Genomic DNA, 17,710 nt, shown 5'->3' with positions numbered 1-17,710 from the left:
TACAGTTGAAGTGAAGCAGGTGCTGGTCATGGCTGACCTTGGCCATGTCTCGTGGGGACATAGGGTAGGGAGAGAGAACAGGGCGACCGAGGTTAGAAGCCCTAAACTCATCAGGGCCCAGCGCCTGCTTCTTGGCTTCACCATGCGGAGAGAAACCTTGGGACTTTTCTGCAATAACAACACACAGTGCGAGTCAAGACCAAGACACTGCATTCAGCTAAGCCTCCACTAATCCAAGAAGATGTGATTTTTCCACTGCTCATCAACTCCATTGTCACTGTTTTCCTATGGAGGACACAGAGGGCTTAATGCCACTGCCCAGGCAGTGACACACTAAATCAGTATGCTAACATACACATCAGTCTGCTAATAATTTGTTGAGGTACAAAAAAAAATCCAGTAGAGGAGGTGATTGCACTGCAGTGTACTGTAGATGTGATCAGAAAGAAGTAAAGGGGTAAAAGGGCAATCAGTGAACCTACTTAATCCCTGCAGGAGGGTCAGAAACCACCTCTCGTTGCCTTCCAGCTCTGAAGGGACACAAGCACACCCCAAATCATCGAAACATTTTCTTGCCCACAAGCAAGCACTACCTACATAACTTTCTGACTATTATGGTGTTCATCACCAACAAATAAATCTAGTAACTTGTGGCTTGAATATACTTGCTTTTTTTTATTTATGAAAACAAAACCACTGCCGTACTGCTGTACCCACACAGATCTAAAAGCCCTGTCTTTATTTGTGCTGTTAAAACTCTTGCACTGTGCTCTCACAGATTCACTTCCCACAAGCTTACAGTAAGTGCAGTGAACTAGACTATAATTCCCTTCTGGGTCAATAGCAATACCAGATCATTTATCAGTTCCCTCTCCAAGAGTGTCCCAGAAACACTTGAATACCCTAAACACTAGAGAACACAGACTCAAGGTTAGAGCTTGTAGCAAGGACCAACTAAGTAAAACTAGATCAAATGATGTTAGAACTGTATGTCATGCAGGTTTTTTTATTATTTTCCTTATATTTTATTAATCCATTGTACATTATTTTATATTTTATTGGCCACTCCAGCAGTGTGTCTGTCATGCAGAGAAAAATGTATACAAGTACACAAATAATGGTTTGGAAAAGAGAAATGAAAATAGCTTAGTTAGTTGTAAAAAAAATATTCTACAACTAGTTTTTTGTAGTGACTGAGTTGTGCACGTACCATCCTTTTCGCTTGTGGAGGGGCTGCGAGGGCGTACACGAGGGCTGCTGCTTCGAAGTGCCTCCCTGTCTCTGTCTGCCTGCAAGGTATAAGGCTGTTGTTTGCCTGGCTGGCCTGAAAGCTGCTGCTGTTTGACCTCCTGAGAGGACTCCCCATGAGCCATGGTGATCTGTTGCTGGTACAGTGCCAGCGCATGGGGGGGCAGCAGTGCCTTCCCACCCCCACTCCGCTGGCCGCCTTGCACAGAGGCTTCTGGCATCTGCACACAGGAGAAAAAAAGGTTACATACGTGCCACACACACACACAAGCATTTGACATATGGTTAGCTACATACAGTATCTGATGAACATGATAGCTAATACACATCTCTTATTTATTGGCAAGCTTGAGTTTCCCTAATGTGTGGCATCTTATTTCTTCTCCACAAAGTAATCCATCACATCATTGTCCATATGTCTTCCTTATCTTAAACAAATATGTCTTAACATTTTTACCCAGTATTGTGTGGTTTCAGTAAACAGAGAGACAATAATAGCATTGATGTCACTGCAGTGGAAGAGTGAGAAACTCAGTGTACGTGCCCATTTGCGTGAGTAGGGCAAATCAGTTCTTACTTATAAAACATAACCTGGGTCAAAGACATTTTCCAGGGCTGAGGTGTTCTTGTTGTGTGAAGTGTGACAAAAACACACAAAGAAAAAAAGCCCTGTCAACTCACAATTGGTGGGATTGCTGCAGCTCTTTGTTTGAGCTGCTTTAGATCCATTGGCTTGTGTAATGGAGATGATATGACCCCGTCGTGAGTGTAGTTCAGGAGGCTTGGCCTATACACAAACAGACAGAAATAAGTTAGCGGAAGAGAAAAAGAGGGCAGCAGTGGTTAGCGATCGACTGGCAAGTCAACTGTCCAGGGTCACCGCCTCTCGCCCGTAGATAGCTGGGATAGGCTCAAAGCGAAGATGGATGGATAGCCACATTTATGAAAGTATACAGGGGGGGGTGGGGCACAAAGACATATGTGACAGTGTGTGTATGTAAGCGCACGCAAGATGTGTGTTGACAGAGCTTGATACTGTGGAAAAGAATAAGAGGTAAAAATCCATATCCATGTCTTGCACATCTGTTGAGAGCACACAGCATACTTTGAATCAGAGAAAGACACACATTAATGCACAACATACACACACACCCCCCCTTTGTTTGCTTTGGCAGAGAGGGCAGCATTTCCCTCAGCTCTGCCAGTACATGCAGTCTGCTGTCATGGAAAAAACTGAACAAATACTGTGCAAACAAGACTAATCACTCCTCCCACACACTTTGACACCCATTTTTGTGGCCTCATTCACAGGCACAACATATATATGCTTGAAAATATATTTTCATTCATACAAGAGCAAACGAAATCCCTTGTTGATAGAAAAGAGCAACCAGTGGTATACACACAAGTGGCTTGCCAAATATGGCTTCACTGCTGTACAGTGTAGCTAGGCAACTAATACCACTTCAAAATCCTCACTGCTTTGTTTTCTGATGTCTGCTGTGGTCGACCAGAGAAGTAGGACACCTAGTAAACCACTCAGAATTTAGAAGCACTTTGACACTAATCATCTCATCCAGGCTTGTTAACAGGTCAACAGTAAAATGCAGCAGGAAAGATGCAAAACACTGTTTTTATTATTTTAGACAAATCATGAAATCTTGGGATTCTCACCTGTTCTTCTCTGTGTTGTCTGCCTCCTCTACCTCATCAGCGCTGCAAGTGGCACTTGAGTCACTGTCCCCATGAGAGCCGGTTTTGGCTGCATGGTCCTTCTTGGAGCTCTTGGTGGAGCTTTTAACTTCCTCCGTCTCTGATGTAGGAGGTTTTTTATCTGTGGCATCACTGGGTGGTGTTGCATGCAGCTGCTCTTTGTTGGGCTCTCCCATCTCAGTCTTTATCTCCTGCTTGATGGATGCTTCTGCATCTTCATTGACTGGAGGTTTCTCATCCTCCGCTTGGCCCATGTCTGACCGGGCCTCCTCCTTGTCTCCGGTGCTGGAGTTGCCCTTTGACCTGCTTGAACCTTCCTCTTTAGCCTTGCAGTCCTCGGATGAGTGTGGCGAGGGCAAGCTCTCTGTGTCAGAGCTGTTGTTGGCTCCACCTGGCAGCAACAGAGGGCCGGAAACGCACAGATTAAGGTCTATACTGTAAATCATGTTACATCTCCTTGTCATTTTTTCTGCCATCTTTTCCCCAACGCTATCGGCTAAACTAGATTCCTCACAGTGCCAGTCTTCTGCCTAATCAGGTTTCACTGTACAATAAGGGGGAACACAAAACCAATTGGGATGATGGATGAAGTCCCCTTGGGCTTTAGGGCTCTATTGTAGGAATACAACCTACACAATACAGTACACTTACATTAACATCAAGATTTTCAAGATTTTTGTCACTACAGAACAACTGACGAGATATCATGTTGAGGTGTTTTGAATGTTTGGTGAGGAGCTAGAAAAATTCATATATCAAAAAATATGTACATCTGAAATGGAACATGTAGATAAATTACCCTTCTATTAAACTGTTTAGTTTCAAATATTAGCACTGTATAAGTAGCTCCTTAGACTGGTATACCTTCTCCATCCTCAGGGGCTTCCTCTTCATTGCAACTAGCTCCTGAACCTTCCATCTCTTCCTCCTCTGCTGCGTAAGGGGTATTGGTCTCCTCATTCTGCAGGGCTTTGCCCCTACGACGGGCTTTTCGCTCCTTCTCCTGGATTAGAACAAGTACACACAAGCACACACTACATTAAAAAAGTGCTACAATTTAAAAGCAAACCATGAAACAACCTTTTAGCAAGGTGGTGTACAAAAAGCATAAAATTCCGTTTGCATACCGATTTCATTTTATGCTGCTGCAGAATCTCATCCAGTTTCTGCCTCTTCTTGTAGTTGAAGTAGAAGTTTTTGCACTGTGACACGGTTTTGGATCCCACCATCTTGGCGATGGCGGACCAATTCCTACCATACTGGAGAAGGCCTAGAAATAACAGATGGACAGGAAGTGTGACAAGGGGAGAAAATAAAAACATGTGTTTTTTGTTTTTGTTTTTAAATAAAGCTGACTGAATCCATTGAAGAAAAAAGTCAGATGTTAGTGGGTCATAGTTTGTTTTGTTTTTCCCAGCCTTAAAGGGCTATAGACAGTTCCACTCTACCAGCAGCAGCATGGTTGGTGCTGGAAGACACACATAGAGTGAAAGAGTAAGAGTGGGGAGCAGTGGTATGATAGGTGACCCATCAGTCACACCAATGACATCACTTACTCTCCCCACTGGGGTTACTCTGTGTCATATTCTAACTGACTTTGATGCGACCCAGTTCCAAGAAACCCTAGTCCTTTACCCAGTCAGCCACATGATTGTGCCTTACACAAGAGTCTACAGGCACCCGCTAGGCCAGAGCTGTGATAGATCATCCTGTCATCAAACACACAAGCATGGGCACACAAGCAACCATGCAGCGTATGTATGCTAAGAGAAGAGCTATAGAGAGCCGTCACTGTGTAAGTACAAGTGAGAAAGACAGATAGCGTACAATTTGCTCCAATGCCCCCCTACTAGAGTCTGCTGTCAGCAAAAGGCCGCTCATTAACGGTGTGTTGTAAGAGGCTTAGCTTACACCACCCACTTGTTTCCTGTGCCAGCCTGACAGGTCCTGGCAACAGGACAGCCTCTCAAAAGGTTGCTGGGGGTTGGTGGGTGGGAAGGGTGTTATTAACAGGCACAGAGCCAACACGCCTTGGGATAACCTTGGACACGGGTTCAGAGGTCTCTGCATCTCATCACTTAATGGAGGTAGTAGGACAACAAGCAGAACTCCAAGCCAAAGGCAGAAGAAAGGACAGCTGTTTACAGCCCTGTCATTTCAGCTATTAATCAGAAAGACTGGCTCCGATACCAATGCCTGATTGAATAAGGCAGTAATGAGACTATTACTACTTAACAGCTGCAATAGACCAGGCTATTAGCTGTTTACAGCTTTAATTTCCATGACTTTATGCACAAAATTGTATTTACTTATGTGTACATGGACAACAGTGTCCAATCCACCCATTACAAAGTCCTTTCTGTTATTTCTGCACTGACAACTCAAACAATAAATCTATCATGCTACTGCACTTGTCAAAAAGGCTACAAAAGCTGTGCATCATCCAGTGGTGTACAATATTCTCAGTCATTCTGAGAATTTATTAATGGCATTATAAAAAAAAAATGCCATAACAAGCATAAGTGATCTTCAAGTCTGAGCCTCTGGTGTCTAAAAGCTGCTGCGCACCTACGACCTGTCAAGTGTTAAAGTGGAAGAGGTTTTTCAGCTAAAATATTCATCGCAGCCACTGAAGGCATTGCTAGAAAAGCTTCTCCCAGAGGGCAAGAAAAAAAGAATAATGGCTCGGTTTACTTTTCCAAAAGGACAGCGACACGTGACTGACACCTATTAACCTTTTACAGCCACCACACGAAAAGGGAGGAGGGTGTAGACTACCCTACATGCCAGACACCCTCCGACTTGATAAACACACAAACATGCACGTGTTTAGATCAGCCATGACACTATCACTACGAGAGTAGATCACTATGCACATTTAAACAAGTAAGACGAGCTGAAGCAATGACTATTAAGTTAATTTACTGAAAGTCAAGGGTCACTTTGTTATGACCTCAAGCTACGTTCAGTTCATTACATGAAATGCAACAATATCAAGCAGCTATGACTGACTCAAGTCCTTAGTTGCAGGAGCAACATACACAGAACAAACATCCAATCAGCAACAACAATACTGAAACAGGTGGTAGGCTCACAACCAATCAGGACACTGTATTCTTAATAGCTCCTCCCAGAGAAAGTCCAATCAACACCTGGTGCTGTCAGAAAGTGGTTGTTCCTGTCTGTCACATGCCTGTCACTCCAGCAGTCGTCTCTTGGGCTTGCTCAGGATAACACTATCAGACGGTCTGATCTCTAGAGGGCCAGCCGGGAAGCTCTTCAGGGCTGGGCCTTCCGATTCAGACGAGCAAAGGGAGATGAAAACAGCTCAGTCTCTGCGCTCTTCCTGCCAGCTGGCTTGATACTTGAGCCAGTGTCAAGTTGACATACTCCAAAACAGCACATGCTCCTGGCCTTTCCCCTCCTTTTCCTCTCACTCTGTCCCCCCTGTGCTTCGCTGAGTGCTGGTCTGTTCTTCTCTGTCGTGTCTCTCCCCAATGGCGGTCGTCTGGGAAGACTTCCACAGGAAAGTGGGACTGTGGGGCGGTGCTATGTGCTCAGCCTCTCTCTCCCCTCATCTGATCTCTCCTCTATCTCTCTTTTTTTCTCCCTCCCTTTTTCCGTCGGTCTGTCCCTCCCCTTACCTCACTCTGCCAGCAGGCACCGCGGCACACACACACACACACACACACACACACGAACGCATGAGTGAGTACAAACTCACTCAAACCCTCTCTCTCTCTCTCTCTCTCTTGTTAATACTCAGGCAGTCCAAGAGTAAACAGAGAGAGAGCTGCCTAGAGAGAGAGGAAAAAGATAGAGGGAAAGCAGAGCCACTGAGCCAGAGAGACAATGGAGAAGGGGAAAGATACAGAAGTAGAGAGAAGCACAGAGAGAACTGTGGGCAGGAGGGGGTAGAGAGGAGTTGATGTTGATACCATGAGAAAGCATAAAGGCTTTCACATTTTTCCTGACTGACCTGCTTTTTATCTTGAATGTGACCTCTCCAGTTTATAACAACACAGAGTGAGCGAAGAGAGAAAGTGAGTGGGGGAAAGAGGCGCTTGCCAAATCTTCCACAGCACTTGCCAATCTGGACCATTGCCATCTCCCAACCGAGGGACAGACAGAGACAGGGATAGAGCAATGGCAGAGGAGGAAGGGATAGATAATATGGCATCCTCTACCTGCTGCTCCTTTAAATGGGCTCTTCCAGCGTGCAGAGCAGGGGCCATTATCCAGCTGCCTGCCTGCACCCAAGCAAAGCCTGGCAGATTAGTGCACTTACATAAACGGCAACCAAGACTGGTGTACACGCAAACAGACACAGCTAGGAACAAGCGCACACTGACACAACCTTTGCTACACATACCTAGCATACAGACACGAGCTGGTGGCTTTAAAACAGAAGCGTTACAAATCCTGGCTGTCCCTCGTTTGAGGTTCCAGTCTTTATGAGTACTAAAGGCAAGAGTGATCTACCTCCAAGTGTGGCCACGCCATCCTCAAAGGCAACGCTGGTTGGCAGAGCAATACTGGAATGTCAATGTCCTGCCAGGCACTATAAATGCAATTATTCAGATCTGTTTAGCTCAAGAGGATAAACACATTAGCATCAGGACACCTAAGCCTCTTTAAAACATATACATGTCAAGCACCTGCCAAGGAAAGCACCTTGACAAGCTTATTTAATACGGTGAGGAAATGAGAGAGGAGGTTACGATCCTGCAGTGTCTTAGTTTTTGGAAGGGGAATCCCTTTTGGCAGGTGTGGGGGTGGTTGTTAGAACTGATGAAAAATGGTAAGAGCAGCTCTTCCTTTTCAGCCCTCGGTAGTATAGCTGGGGTTCTGTGGTTGTGGTTACATAAGCCCTTCATAGAAGCCCTGCTCCCACCAAGCTGCCAGGCTAATCCTCTGGGATGGAGCGCCCCACTAATCCTGCAGCAGGAGAATGGAACTGAAGACATTAACCAGGATTACTACACAAGACCATGTTCAAGCCAGGCCAGCACCAGCTATCACAAAATAACCTCTTAACACACAAACCTGCAAGCATATACAAACCTTAATTTGCAAGAGACACTATAAAACAGCACAAAGTAGATGTAACCTCCTTGACTAACCGTGGTTTCATTCAAGCAGCTGGTAGCTGCACTACCAGAGGCACTACATCTACTGCTGATTAAAAGAGAGGACAGATTAAAATAGTCAGAAGCAGAACTGAGAGTCACACAAAGCACGATGACACATCACCTACAAATGGCCACAAAGCTGCTGCCTTGCAGTGAAATTGCGTCGAGTCATGTCGAGAATGCATAACTTGACATTACAAACTTAGTCACCTTAAAGATGCACTTATAACAGAACTCAGGTTGTGCTTTTGTGAAACGGCCAAAGCTCATCTTTTCTTGAAACTTTTAAATCTAACTATTACATAACATACACAGAAAACCAGTTCTGACCATGAGTCTGGTGTGAAAGATCAGAGAGGAATCCAAATGAAAGTAAAAGCAGGAATCAGTGAGGTTAGCTTATTCAATCAGTCTGTAGGCTTGTGTACTGCCTATAACAAACCCTCGCACAGATCGCTGGTGCAAGAAAAATGGGCAGAATGTCAGCGACCTCTGTGAATCAGCCATTGGCTTCTGGGTAATTTTCAGTCAGAGACAATAAACAGCCTGAGTTAATGACTGCTGCATTTGCTGGGGCTGGCTGATAAGGGACAGACTTTACAGCGTCCCTGATAAAAGACAGGCTGCCTTGACCCAGAGACAGCGAAACAGCTCCAAAGAGCAACAGACCCTATCTAAGCAGACTGACACATACGCGCGTAGACACAACCTAGCAGCACGTGGCGGTTGCTGCCTCTCTAACAGGAAGTCACAGCCACATCAGTTGTCACTGCTTTCGAACAGTGTTTGAGCAGCTAGTGTTCTTTCCTTTGACATCTGTATTATAATGAAAAGTAATAGCAAAAAAAAAATCACGCATCATAACATGAGTAAAAGTTTAACCTGCATTACCTTTTTTGGCTGTTTCCATCTCTTCCTCAGTCCAGCGAGAGCTCTCATTCATCTCCAGATTGGCTGTCAAAAAAATAGAGAACCACCAAGTTAGAGAAGGCGGGAGGTGGGGGGGGGGGAGTGGGCAGTTGTCACAAAGTCAGTTAGGGAGTGCCTGACAAGAGGAAAGGAAGGAGGGAGAGAAATCAGAGAAGAAAAAAGAGAGTGGGGGGCAGGGTAGTTTGAGCTGCGAGCCAGTGAAGCACTGCAGCATGGGTCGCTGGGGACTGTTTGTTTTAGATGGAGGAAGCAGGAAATCCAAGGAGAGAAGTCAGTTAATGATTATAGACAAAACAACTGGCTTCTTTCCCTGCGCAGGCCATAAGCCAGGCTGTCCCTGGCCCCGCGTGGCAGACGGCAGATCTGGAGTCTGTGCTTATGTGTCCTCTATATGGCCCTGTGAAGGGCACAGTGGGCCAGCTCGCACCACTGCCAACAGGGAACAAAACAGTTCCTGGGGGTGGGGCTGCTGACTGAGAGTCCCTACAGCCTCAGTCACCTGGGGATTCCCTGTGACTAAACCTGTGCTGCAGGAGCGACTGCAGCATGTACACACAACTGCTGAAACATCAAAAATCCCATCCTTGCCTGCAGCAGGGCTGTGTGTGCACGGCTGGCTTACCATCTGGTGGGAAACAAAGAGCAGGGAGACTCTGCTCACAGTTTTTAGTGCTTAAATAACACTTTCGTTCGTATGTGATGAGACTGTGACTACATATCCGCTAATCCAATCAGACTATTTCGATTTCTTATCATTGCCCTTAATATATATCATAAAGGCAAGTGCACATTGTGACTTAATGAAGGCAACGGAACAACAGTGCACTCTTGTGGTGTGGGCCAGGAGGCCACAATTAGATCAAAAGTGACAAAGCTCAACCTAGTGATATGTAGGTCAAATCTTTATCTTTAAATCTTGAGATTAGAAATGATATCAGTGTGTGATATGAGAGTTTTATCACATATTACACAAGCAATTTGCAATTATGTGGTGCAGCGTAGCTTAGACTGACCAAGCTCATTGTTTAGTGGTGGTGTGGTGGTCTCCTCTACTTCGCTGGTCATAGAGCGAGTGATACGGCCCTTGCGGCGCCCCTGGCTGTTGGCTGTGCGTCGACCCTTGACAGCTACTGCAGGTTCTTTGTCCTCTGCATCTTCTCCAGAGGTGTCGTCCCTGTATTTGAGAAATATCAATATGGTCAACAGAAAATAAACCAGGGTTTTAAAAACAGATGGGGACTCAAATACATTCAGTCCATTCATTTTTGGAGCTCTCTAGAGCACTCATTAAAATGGCTCACTCAAATAACCTTTGCAGGCTGCAATGTCTATTATTTAGAGATGAAAATATGGGCCATACTGGTCAGTCCTCAAAACCACACAAAACATCTGTCACCGTCATGGCCCTAATGTTGCTTGTCTTCTACACTGAATTGGCCCTAGCACAATGACTCAGTGACAGACATGATAGCCTTTATGAGGATAGGAAAGAATACAGCAAAATGAAACACAAACTTGGAAGACAAAATGAAAGTATGTATGCAGACGCTGCTTTTTCTTTGTTTTTATTTCCAGGATAATTTATCGAGTGTCAGCACAATGGCATGCCAGGAGACAGCCACTGAGTTTGAACCCTCAGCTACTCCATTCATCTTCCCCCAGCTCCATTAATCTTGCTGAGGGGAGCTGGTGGCACACTAAATATAGGCAGGCCAGCTGTGCCAGGGGTGACAGGCAGGCAGCAGGGTGTGCTGGGAGTCACGGAGTCCCCTGGCCTTGCCTCGGAGCAGGGAGGCAGAAGGCAGCACTTCATCATCATCATCATCATCATCTTCTAGTCTGACACAACTGCTAATATGTATGACCTGCCTTTGCTCAAAACTGCAGTATACAGCCCAAGCTGATAGCATAATGCAGTGCAGGCAGGTTTATATACTCATTTTCAGCAACAGAAAACAGTGATGTTTCATTTGTTGTTTTGTGCTGGGACTGTGCCGGAAACATCTACCTGCCCACCCACGTACCCACACACACACACCTTTCACACTGACAGCACAAACAGACAGCTTTCTCCCACCAACAACAAGCACAGACTTTTAAAAATGAGACTGGAACTTCTATTAGAAAGGGGCGAAAGATAAACAGGAAAAACAGCTGTTGTAACGGGGAGAACAAATGAATGCTAGAATTTGTCATAGGTTGAAAGTCTAGCTGGAGGTGATGGAGTACTGATAGGATTTCCAGATCCACTCCCACTGGCCAAGACTTACTCCTACTCAATGTCCTGCATCTTGACAAGGAATAATGAAAAATAATGAAAAATTGACTCAAAAGACCACTCCACTTTAAGCTTTGAGTATAATGCGTAATCTTTCAGTGTGCTTCTCTAATGGACCTGTTCAGAACATCTTAGACTTGCATATTCAGCAGTTGATATAAACGACATGCTTGTGGCAAGCAAGCTTTAGTCATTATTAAAAAGCGACTCACTTCATTCCATCTTCTTTGTCTTCTGCTTCATTTTTTTCTTCATCCCTCTCTCCTTCCTTCTCTTTCTCCTCCTTCTCCTTGTCTTCCTGGCTGCTTCGGTTCACTTGTTGCTGCTGTTGCTGCTGCTGGCCATGCTGTGATAAAAGAGATAGGAACAACACACGCCATTACAAAGACAATCCTCAGTAACTGGCACAGACTTATACACTTCTCAGTGTACACCTGAGACACACACTTTAATGTGTGTGATGCAAAAGCACAATAAATCTATGGGAGCCAAGAGTCGGAACAAATTCTTGCCTTCATAATTAGAACACAAGATTTTCAACACAATTATACAGCGATTATAAGTATTTATCTCCTACTTTCATTATTTGTATATAATACAGCAGCCTGGTTTCCATCTACATGTGAAGTGAATCAAAGTTTACAATTTACAGACGAGTAAAAGAAAAATTCATCTTCTTCTAATTATTAACAATTGTAAATTACTGGATTTTTAAAAAACATTTTAATGTGGGCTATTTCAAGTGAGCATTAAAACAGGGTGACAGAACCACTGATACATTTGGCAGTTTCCATATCGAAGACAATCCTGCTGATGGCACAATGCCTGATGTATGTTAGTAACTTCACTATGATGTTTTCCAGAGGAATCATGTCCTAAACTCTTGCATGAAAAGTCCTGTGTTTTCAGCGTAGGCAAACCAAAACAGGATACGAAAGTTCCGAAATTACAGCAGCGTATTTCTGCTGTATTGCTCTTTCAGCATGCAGAACCACTTCCTTACCAGTTTCCTGGCTGTCTGGGCTTTTTGGGTTAGAGTTCAGATTAGTACAGACATGCAGTCTAACCAAAAGCCTTAAAAACTGCTGTAGACTGATCAAGCACCTCCGCATCAAGCTCTATTTTTAAGTATTCACAATTGCTGCCTCAGATGCTCATCCAAAATACATAAGCCTTTGTTTAGTATGGTTTATTGACTGAATGTGGTTTTCTGATAAATTCCTAACAAATTGCCGCTTGTAAAGTATGACTTACCAGTATTAATAACATGAGTATACACATAATGGGTTAATTATACAAAGAGGGTATACAAAATAGGAGTAGGAAGCGCCTGAAGTAATCCTCTGTTCATTATATGTGCTCTAGAAAAACATATTACATGTGGCACTGGGTAATGGAGAGCAAGACAGCAGTGCAAAGAACAAAATCAAAACAATCAATCTCTCGTCTACATTTGTGCAGCAGTATCACTACTGTCCACCCCCACCCTTTAGAGTTAACAAATAAAAGTCAGATCTCAGTAGGACTAAATGATCTCACAGTCACATGCACATAAGTGACACCCTTTCTTTCCCAAAGACAAACAGCAGACGTAGAAACCTGCTCGCAAACATGTTCCAAGCTCCAAAAGGTGTAGAAGCAATTTCACTGCAGCACAGTGAAAAACGACGGACTCACATTAACATTTGCATTAAGCCATTACTAATTCTCTCTACTTCCCCTCAACCCAAACATAATCCCAATTAGCATTTGGAGTCATTCTGATGAATGACAATGCACTTTGAGGTACCTCCCTCTGTGATTGGGAGCTATTAGTGCAAGCTACTACTTAAAATATGTGGAGCAGGCAGCTAGGTAATGAGCAGTTTATATTGTAAAAGATGAGGAGATGCCATCCTCTTACACACAGCAAAGGTTGCAAGTAAATTAATGTGTCATTTCAATTAGTGTCCACTTCATTAGTGTCGGCTTCCATAAAGTTTAATAGCTTGCACCTGATGTAAGGATATGTAATAACTGGAGCAAAAACTGTTAAATGTTGATGTTTTATCGTAAGTGTCCACAACTGAGTAACCTTTGTAGACTAGACTTTAACACCATAATTGCCGTGGGTCTCTGTATTTTAAACAACAACAGGCTCTACTTCAATTTCAAATGTTTTTGAAGGCAGTATTTGGACACCAGATAAAAAACATGTTTAAGCAAACACAGAAAGACCACCAAGGCAATTTTTCTATGCTATCTTATAAGATAACAGAAGAAGTCTTTCTTGAATTACAGCCATTGTTTATAAGATAAAGCATGTATTTGTATATCTGTGGATGCTCTCATTCATCCAGGTCATAGTCATTTCCAAGAGTTTAAATCGAGGCAACTGGACTCGAGGATTGTTTTTTTGAAGACGTTTTGCCACTCCCCCAAGTGGCATCTTCAGTTCTGCTACTTTTCTGGTAGGGAATCTGAGTTTTATGTGTTCAGGACCTCTGTGGGTGGATCTTGCAAGAGCTCACATGACTAAGATCCCCATGTATTTGTACTATGACTTTACATCAGTGGGAATACCTGGCTTCTTCCTCTGCGTCGGTAGTTCCTTCGCACTATGTTCTTGTAGTTTTCATTCTTTTTGGTCAGGTAGTAAAAGAGCACACACTCCGCCACCGTCTGAAATATGAGAGAAATGTCATTTTTCATGTCCTGAGAAGACAGGATCATTCAGAGAATCAAACAAATGGATCGTTACCTTTCTCTCCAGAAAAGATGCAATCAGACCAAAGTTTTTGGGGTGTTGAATGAATCTGTGGGAGCAAAACAAAGCTAATGAAATGACTCAACACTAGTGGCATTTGCTGAGTGGCTTCAACAGAAAATAACAGGGAATGACTGTTCAATGTCAGTGCTTTATAACTTTAGCAACTGTAATCTATTATTCCTTTATTAATGTAATTTAATAAAGTATTACTGAAGTATTAAGAAGTAATATATTTCATATCTGTTTAAAACCAGCGTGATCAGAGGCAGGAACTGAGACTTGTTGTATGTCAGTAAGCTTTAAGTCACCAATTCTACTGCGTGGGTTTGATTTGATTTGGCAGCTTGAAACACCTCCCCTCAATTCTCACAAAAGAGGAAGATTCACTTCCTTATCATCAACTCACTGACCATTTAGCACTCCTATATTTTACAGGGAGCATCTTCTTGTTTCTTTAAAAAAAAACTCCCACACACTTTATCAAATGAACATGAGACTGGATCTGAAAGCTACTGGCATTGTATAAACATAACCAATTCATTAATTAATTAAAGACAGACAAATGGTATACAGAATGATGTAAAGAACAGGTGTCCAAAGAGAAAAGAAAAAAAAAGATATCTGTAAAAACTATTTTTGGGAAAGGAATTCAGAGTGTTCGCCTTACTTCTCTCTGAAAGTGTCCTTCTCTTGCTCGCTCCACATGTTCATAACCTGTCGATCCTTGTACACCTTCATGGGGTCATCCATCAATCCATTCATGTTGATGAACTTAATGCGTTGCTGCTCAGCATCAAAGAGCATAGGAGGGATGACTGCCAGTTGTCGCATTTGCTTCTCTGTATTCTGATGTCCACGCGTGCCACACACACAAACACACACAGAAACCAACATCCTGGAGTGAGTGGGTTGATGTGCTGTTTGACTGGAAAGTTCTCATACGGACATGTGCTGCATGAATCTTAACTTAGTAATCCATAACATTCTGAAGTCTTGATTTAAGGCATGCAGCTCATTTAAGAACGTATTTTCTGTCACTAATTTTCCTCTCACTGTTGAAAACATTCAAGACAGAATGGTAAAGGAAGTATACTGTGCTGCTTTGAGGAATAAGGAACATGCATTTCTTCTCACAATTAGACACCCTGCAGGTAGCCACGTTTGGTTTCAATTGGGCTTCAAATATATTATGTGTAAGTAGCCTTTTCAGCCCAATTGACATTGTTTTGGCAATATATAGTCTCTCCCAAAAGTATTGGAACAGTGAGGCCAACTCCTTTATTTTTGCTATGGACTAACAACATTTGGGTTTGATATCAAAAGATGAATATGAGACAAAAGATGAACATTTTAGCTTATATTTTCAGGTATTTACGTCTGGATCTGATACTTCTGAACTTAGAAGAAAGCACCTTTTGTTTGCACCCACCCTAGTTTTCATGTGGGCAAAAGTATTGGAACAGAAAGACTTAAAGTAGATTAAAGTGAATAAGATTGTCTGCAGAAATGACATGCTGCCATGCAAATAAGATAAATAACATGAGGCTATTTAGTTTGTTTAATAAAAGAGCAAGTTATAGACCTGTTGTATAGGAAAGGTTACCTTAAATGACTTCTGTTATGATCTATCGCTATATAGAAAATGAAAAAAAACTGACTTGTGATAGAGGGGGAGACACAGCTGATTCTTAAATATGGTAAATAATGGATATTTTATGCTGATCTATGGTATTTCCAGTGTGTTAAAAGTAAAAAAAAAAACCTCAACAATGTAAACTGAACTGAACCAAAAACCATGACCTCAGAACCGTGATACAAACCAAACCGTGGATTTTGCCACCCCTAGTATTTGGACACACCAAGGGAACGAAACACACCTGTCAGTCACATGTTCCAATACTTTTGCCCACATGAAAACTGGGGGGTGCTTTCTTCTAAGTTGTGTATCAGATCCAGATGTAAATAAAAATTAACTAAAAATAAAAAACTAAAAAAAAAGTTATCCTCTCGCCCAATATTCATCTTTTAATGTCAAACCCAGATGTTTTCGGTCTATAGCAAAAGTAAAGGTATCGGCCTCACTGTTTCAATACGTTTGGAGGGGACTGTATGTATGCATGTGTATGTGAAAGAGAACTGAGGGAACACTGTAACAGTAAGACAGGCTGTAAGAATGGCCAGAAACTATCACAGTTTTGGCAGAATTCCAATTGAAAGCAGCTGTTCTTCCCCTGGGATGGGGTGGCCTTAAAGTGCCATTTGGCTTTGGCTAGCCCTGCTAGCTTAAATCCTACTTATTTCAGTGGCATCTGCATAACATATGCCGTATAGTCCAATATTGAATACATATCAGTGAACATCACGATTTTGCATTGATTTAGGATTTAAGACTTTTTCATTCATATTCTTGCAGACAATGTTTTTATCGCCACGTTATCGTCATTACTATGAACTATAGACGATTTAATAAAACAGTGTCATGGATATTCTATCAATAAGATCCAGTCCTCCCTATCAATTCCATTAGAGTAGTAAAACAGAAGAGTTTACCTCATGCTCTGATATTCCATCAATGATTTCAGAGACTTCATGTTCACTGCGTGCTGCAGATGAGTTCAGCCCACCTCCTCTCTGCCCAACACGACTGTCAAAGAAAAACATACAGACCTGTCACTCAAAATACCCACATATTGCTGTAACTGAGATGCCTGCATTGCACAACCGATCCTTAGTAATTCTTTACAATGACACACATTAAAGTGATTAACTCCATACCATAAATGATCAGAGAGCTTGTCACTGAAAAAATGACCCCACCTCTGCATTCGCTCCTGCAGCTCTCTTTGCTTGCGGATCTCTGGGAACTGTTTCTCGTAGTACTCCCGCACCTTGCTTTCCTTGGCTCTGCGCCGCGGGTTATTTTCAATGCGCTCCACCTTCTTCTCCCAGGCTTCCATCAGCTGGTCATAACGCTGGCAAAACTTCTGTTCCTGAAGTATGATAGAAGGGAAAGAGCTCACTGACTCACTGTCGAGCCACTTAAATACACTTTTCTTTCAGCCTGGCTTTTGAAGTAGAGGCAAAACACACTGACCAAGATTTGACTGCTTACAAGGCAACCTGACAAGCACAGATACAGTGTAAGTTTTTCCCTCTTTCATGTAGCCCTAAATGTTCTGAAGGGGCAGAGTGGCATGTTAGCATTCAATGGGGAGTCTAGGTTTGAGCTCTGGCAGACGGTAGTCCACTGTTTCCCCAGCTTCATCATAGGCAGGCTGTAAAGCAGGCCATTAACCCTGGTGGAGACACGACCCTCAGCGGGCTCATAAACCACAAGGTGATGTCTCCTCACACTGCCTCCCCCACTTAGACACAACATGAGAGAACAATAGACACCCACAGCTCACAGACTTTGATGCAGGTGCTCCATTTGAACTATTCTTTTATAGTCAAACATAAAAATATTCTAAACAATGCAAACATGCGACGTAATTACTTTGGGCAATGTCTGAGCGACTGGAAGCAGTTTAGACAATTATTTAGTTATTTTATTATTTTGTTGTGGATACATGCAAATTTCATGGTGGAATTGTTGACTTGATTTGCAATAATGATTTTCTGTCAAGCCAGTTGATTTTACGTTGACTGCCTGGCTCAGGC

General features: G+C 43.0%; 1 protein-coding gene across 2 annotated transcripts in view; it reads right to left on the bottom strand.

The window, feature by feature from the left end:
• Positions 1-17,710, bottom strand: part of ncor2 (nuclear receptor corepressor 2) — a 77,708-nt gene that overhangs the window by 12,798 nt on the left and 47,200 nt on the right. The window contains exons 10-24 of one of the 2 annotated variants that reach the window (XM_028415120.1): positions 16,868-17,040; positions 16,601-16,694; positions 14,718-14,896; positions 14,042-14,096; positions 13,864-13,962; positions 11,514-11,647; positions 10,037-10,197; positions 8,985-9,047; positions 4,089-4,231; positions 3,826-3,964; positions 2,923-3,352; positions 1,930-2,035; positions 1,211-1,469; positions 483-530; positions 4-168 (exon numbers count right to left, since the gene is read on the bottom strand). In XM_028415120.1, coding sequence (XP_028270921.1) covers positions 4-168; positions 483-530; positions 1,211-1,469; positions 1,930-2,035; positions 2,923-3,352; positions 3,826-3,964; positions 4,089-4,231; positions 8,985-9,047; positions 10,037-10,197; positions 11,514-11,647; positions 13,864-13,962; positions 14,042-14,096; positions 14,718-14,896; positions 16,601-16,694; positions 16,868-17,040 — 2,248 coding nt within the window. The remainder of the gene's footprint in view (positions 1-3; positions 169-482; positions 531-1,210; positions 1,470-1,929; positions 2,036-2,922; positions 3,353-3,825; positions 3,965-4,088; positions 4,232-8,984; positions 9,048-10,036; positions 10,198-11,513; positions 11,648-13,863; positions 13,963-14,041; positions 14,097-14,717; positions 14,897-16,600; positions 16,695-16,867; positions 17,041-17,710) is intronic. The other variant, XM_028415121.1, reaches the window with a different exon arrangement.

The sequence above is a fragment of the Parambassis ranga genome, chromosome 9 (genome assembly GCF_900634625.1).
Source record: "Parambassis ranga chromosome 9, fParRan2.1, whole genome shotgun sequence".
In the NCBI taxonomy this organism is placed as follows: Eukaryota; Metazoa; Chordata; class Actinopteri; family Ambassidae; genus Parambassis; species Parambassis ranga.
The sequence above is the reverse complement of the archived record's forward strand: the minus strand, read 5'-3'. Positions and strand labels throughout refer to the sequence as shown.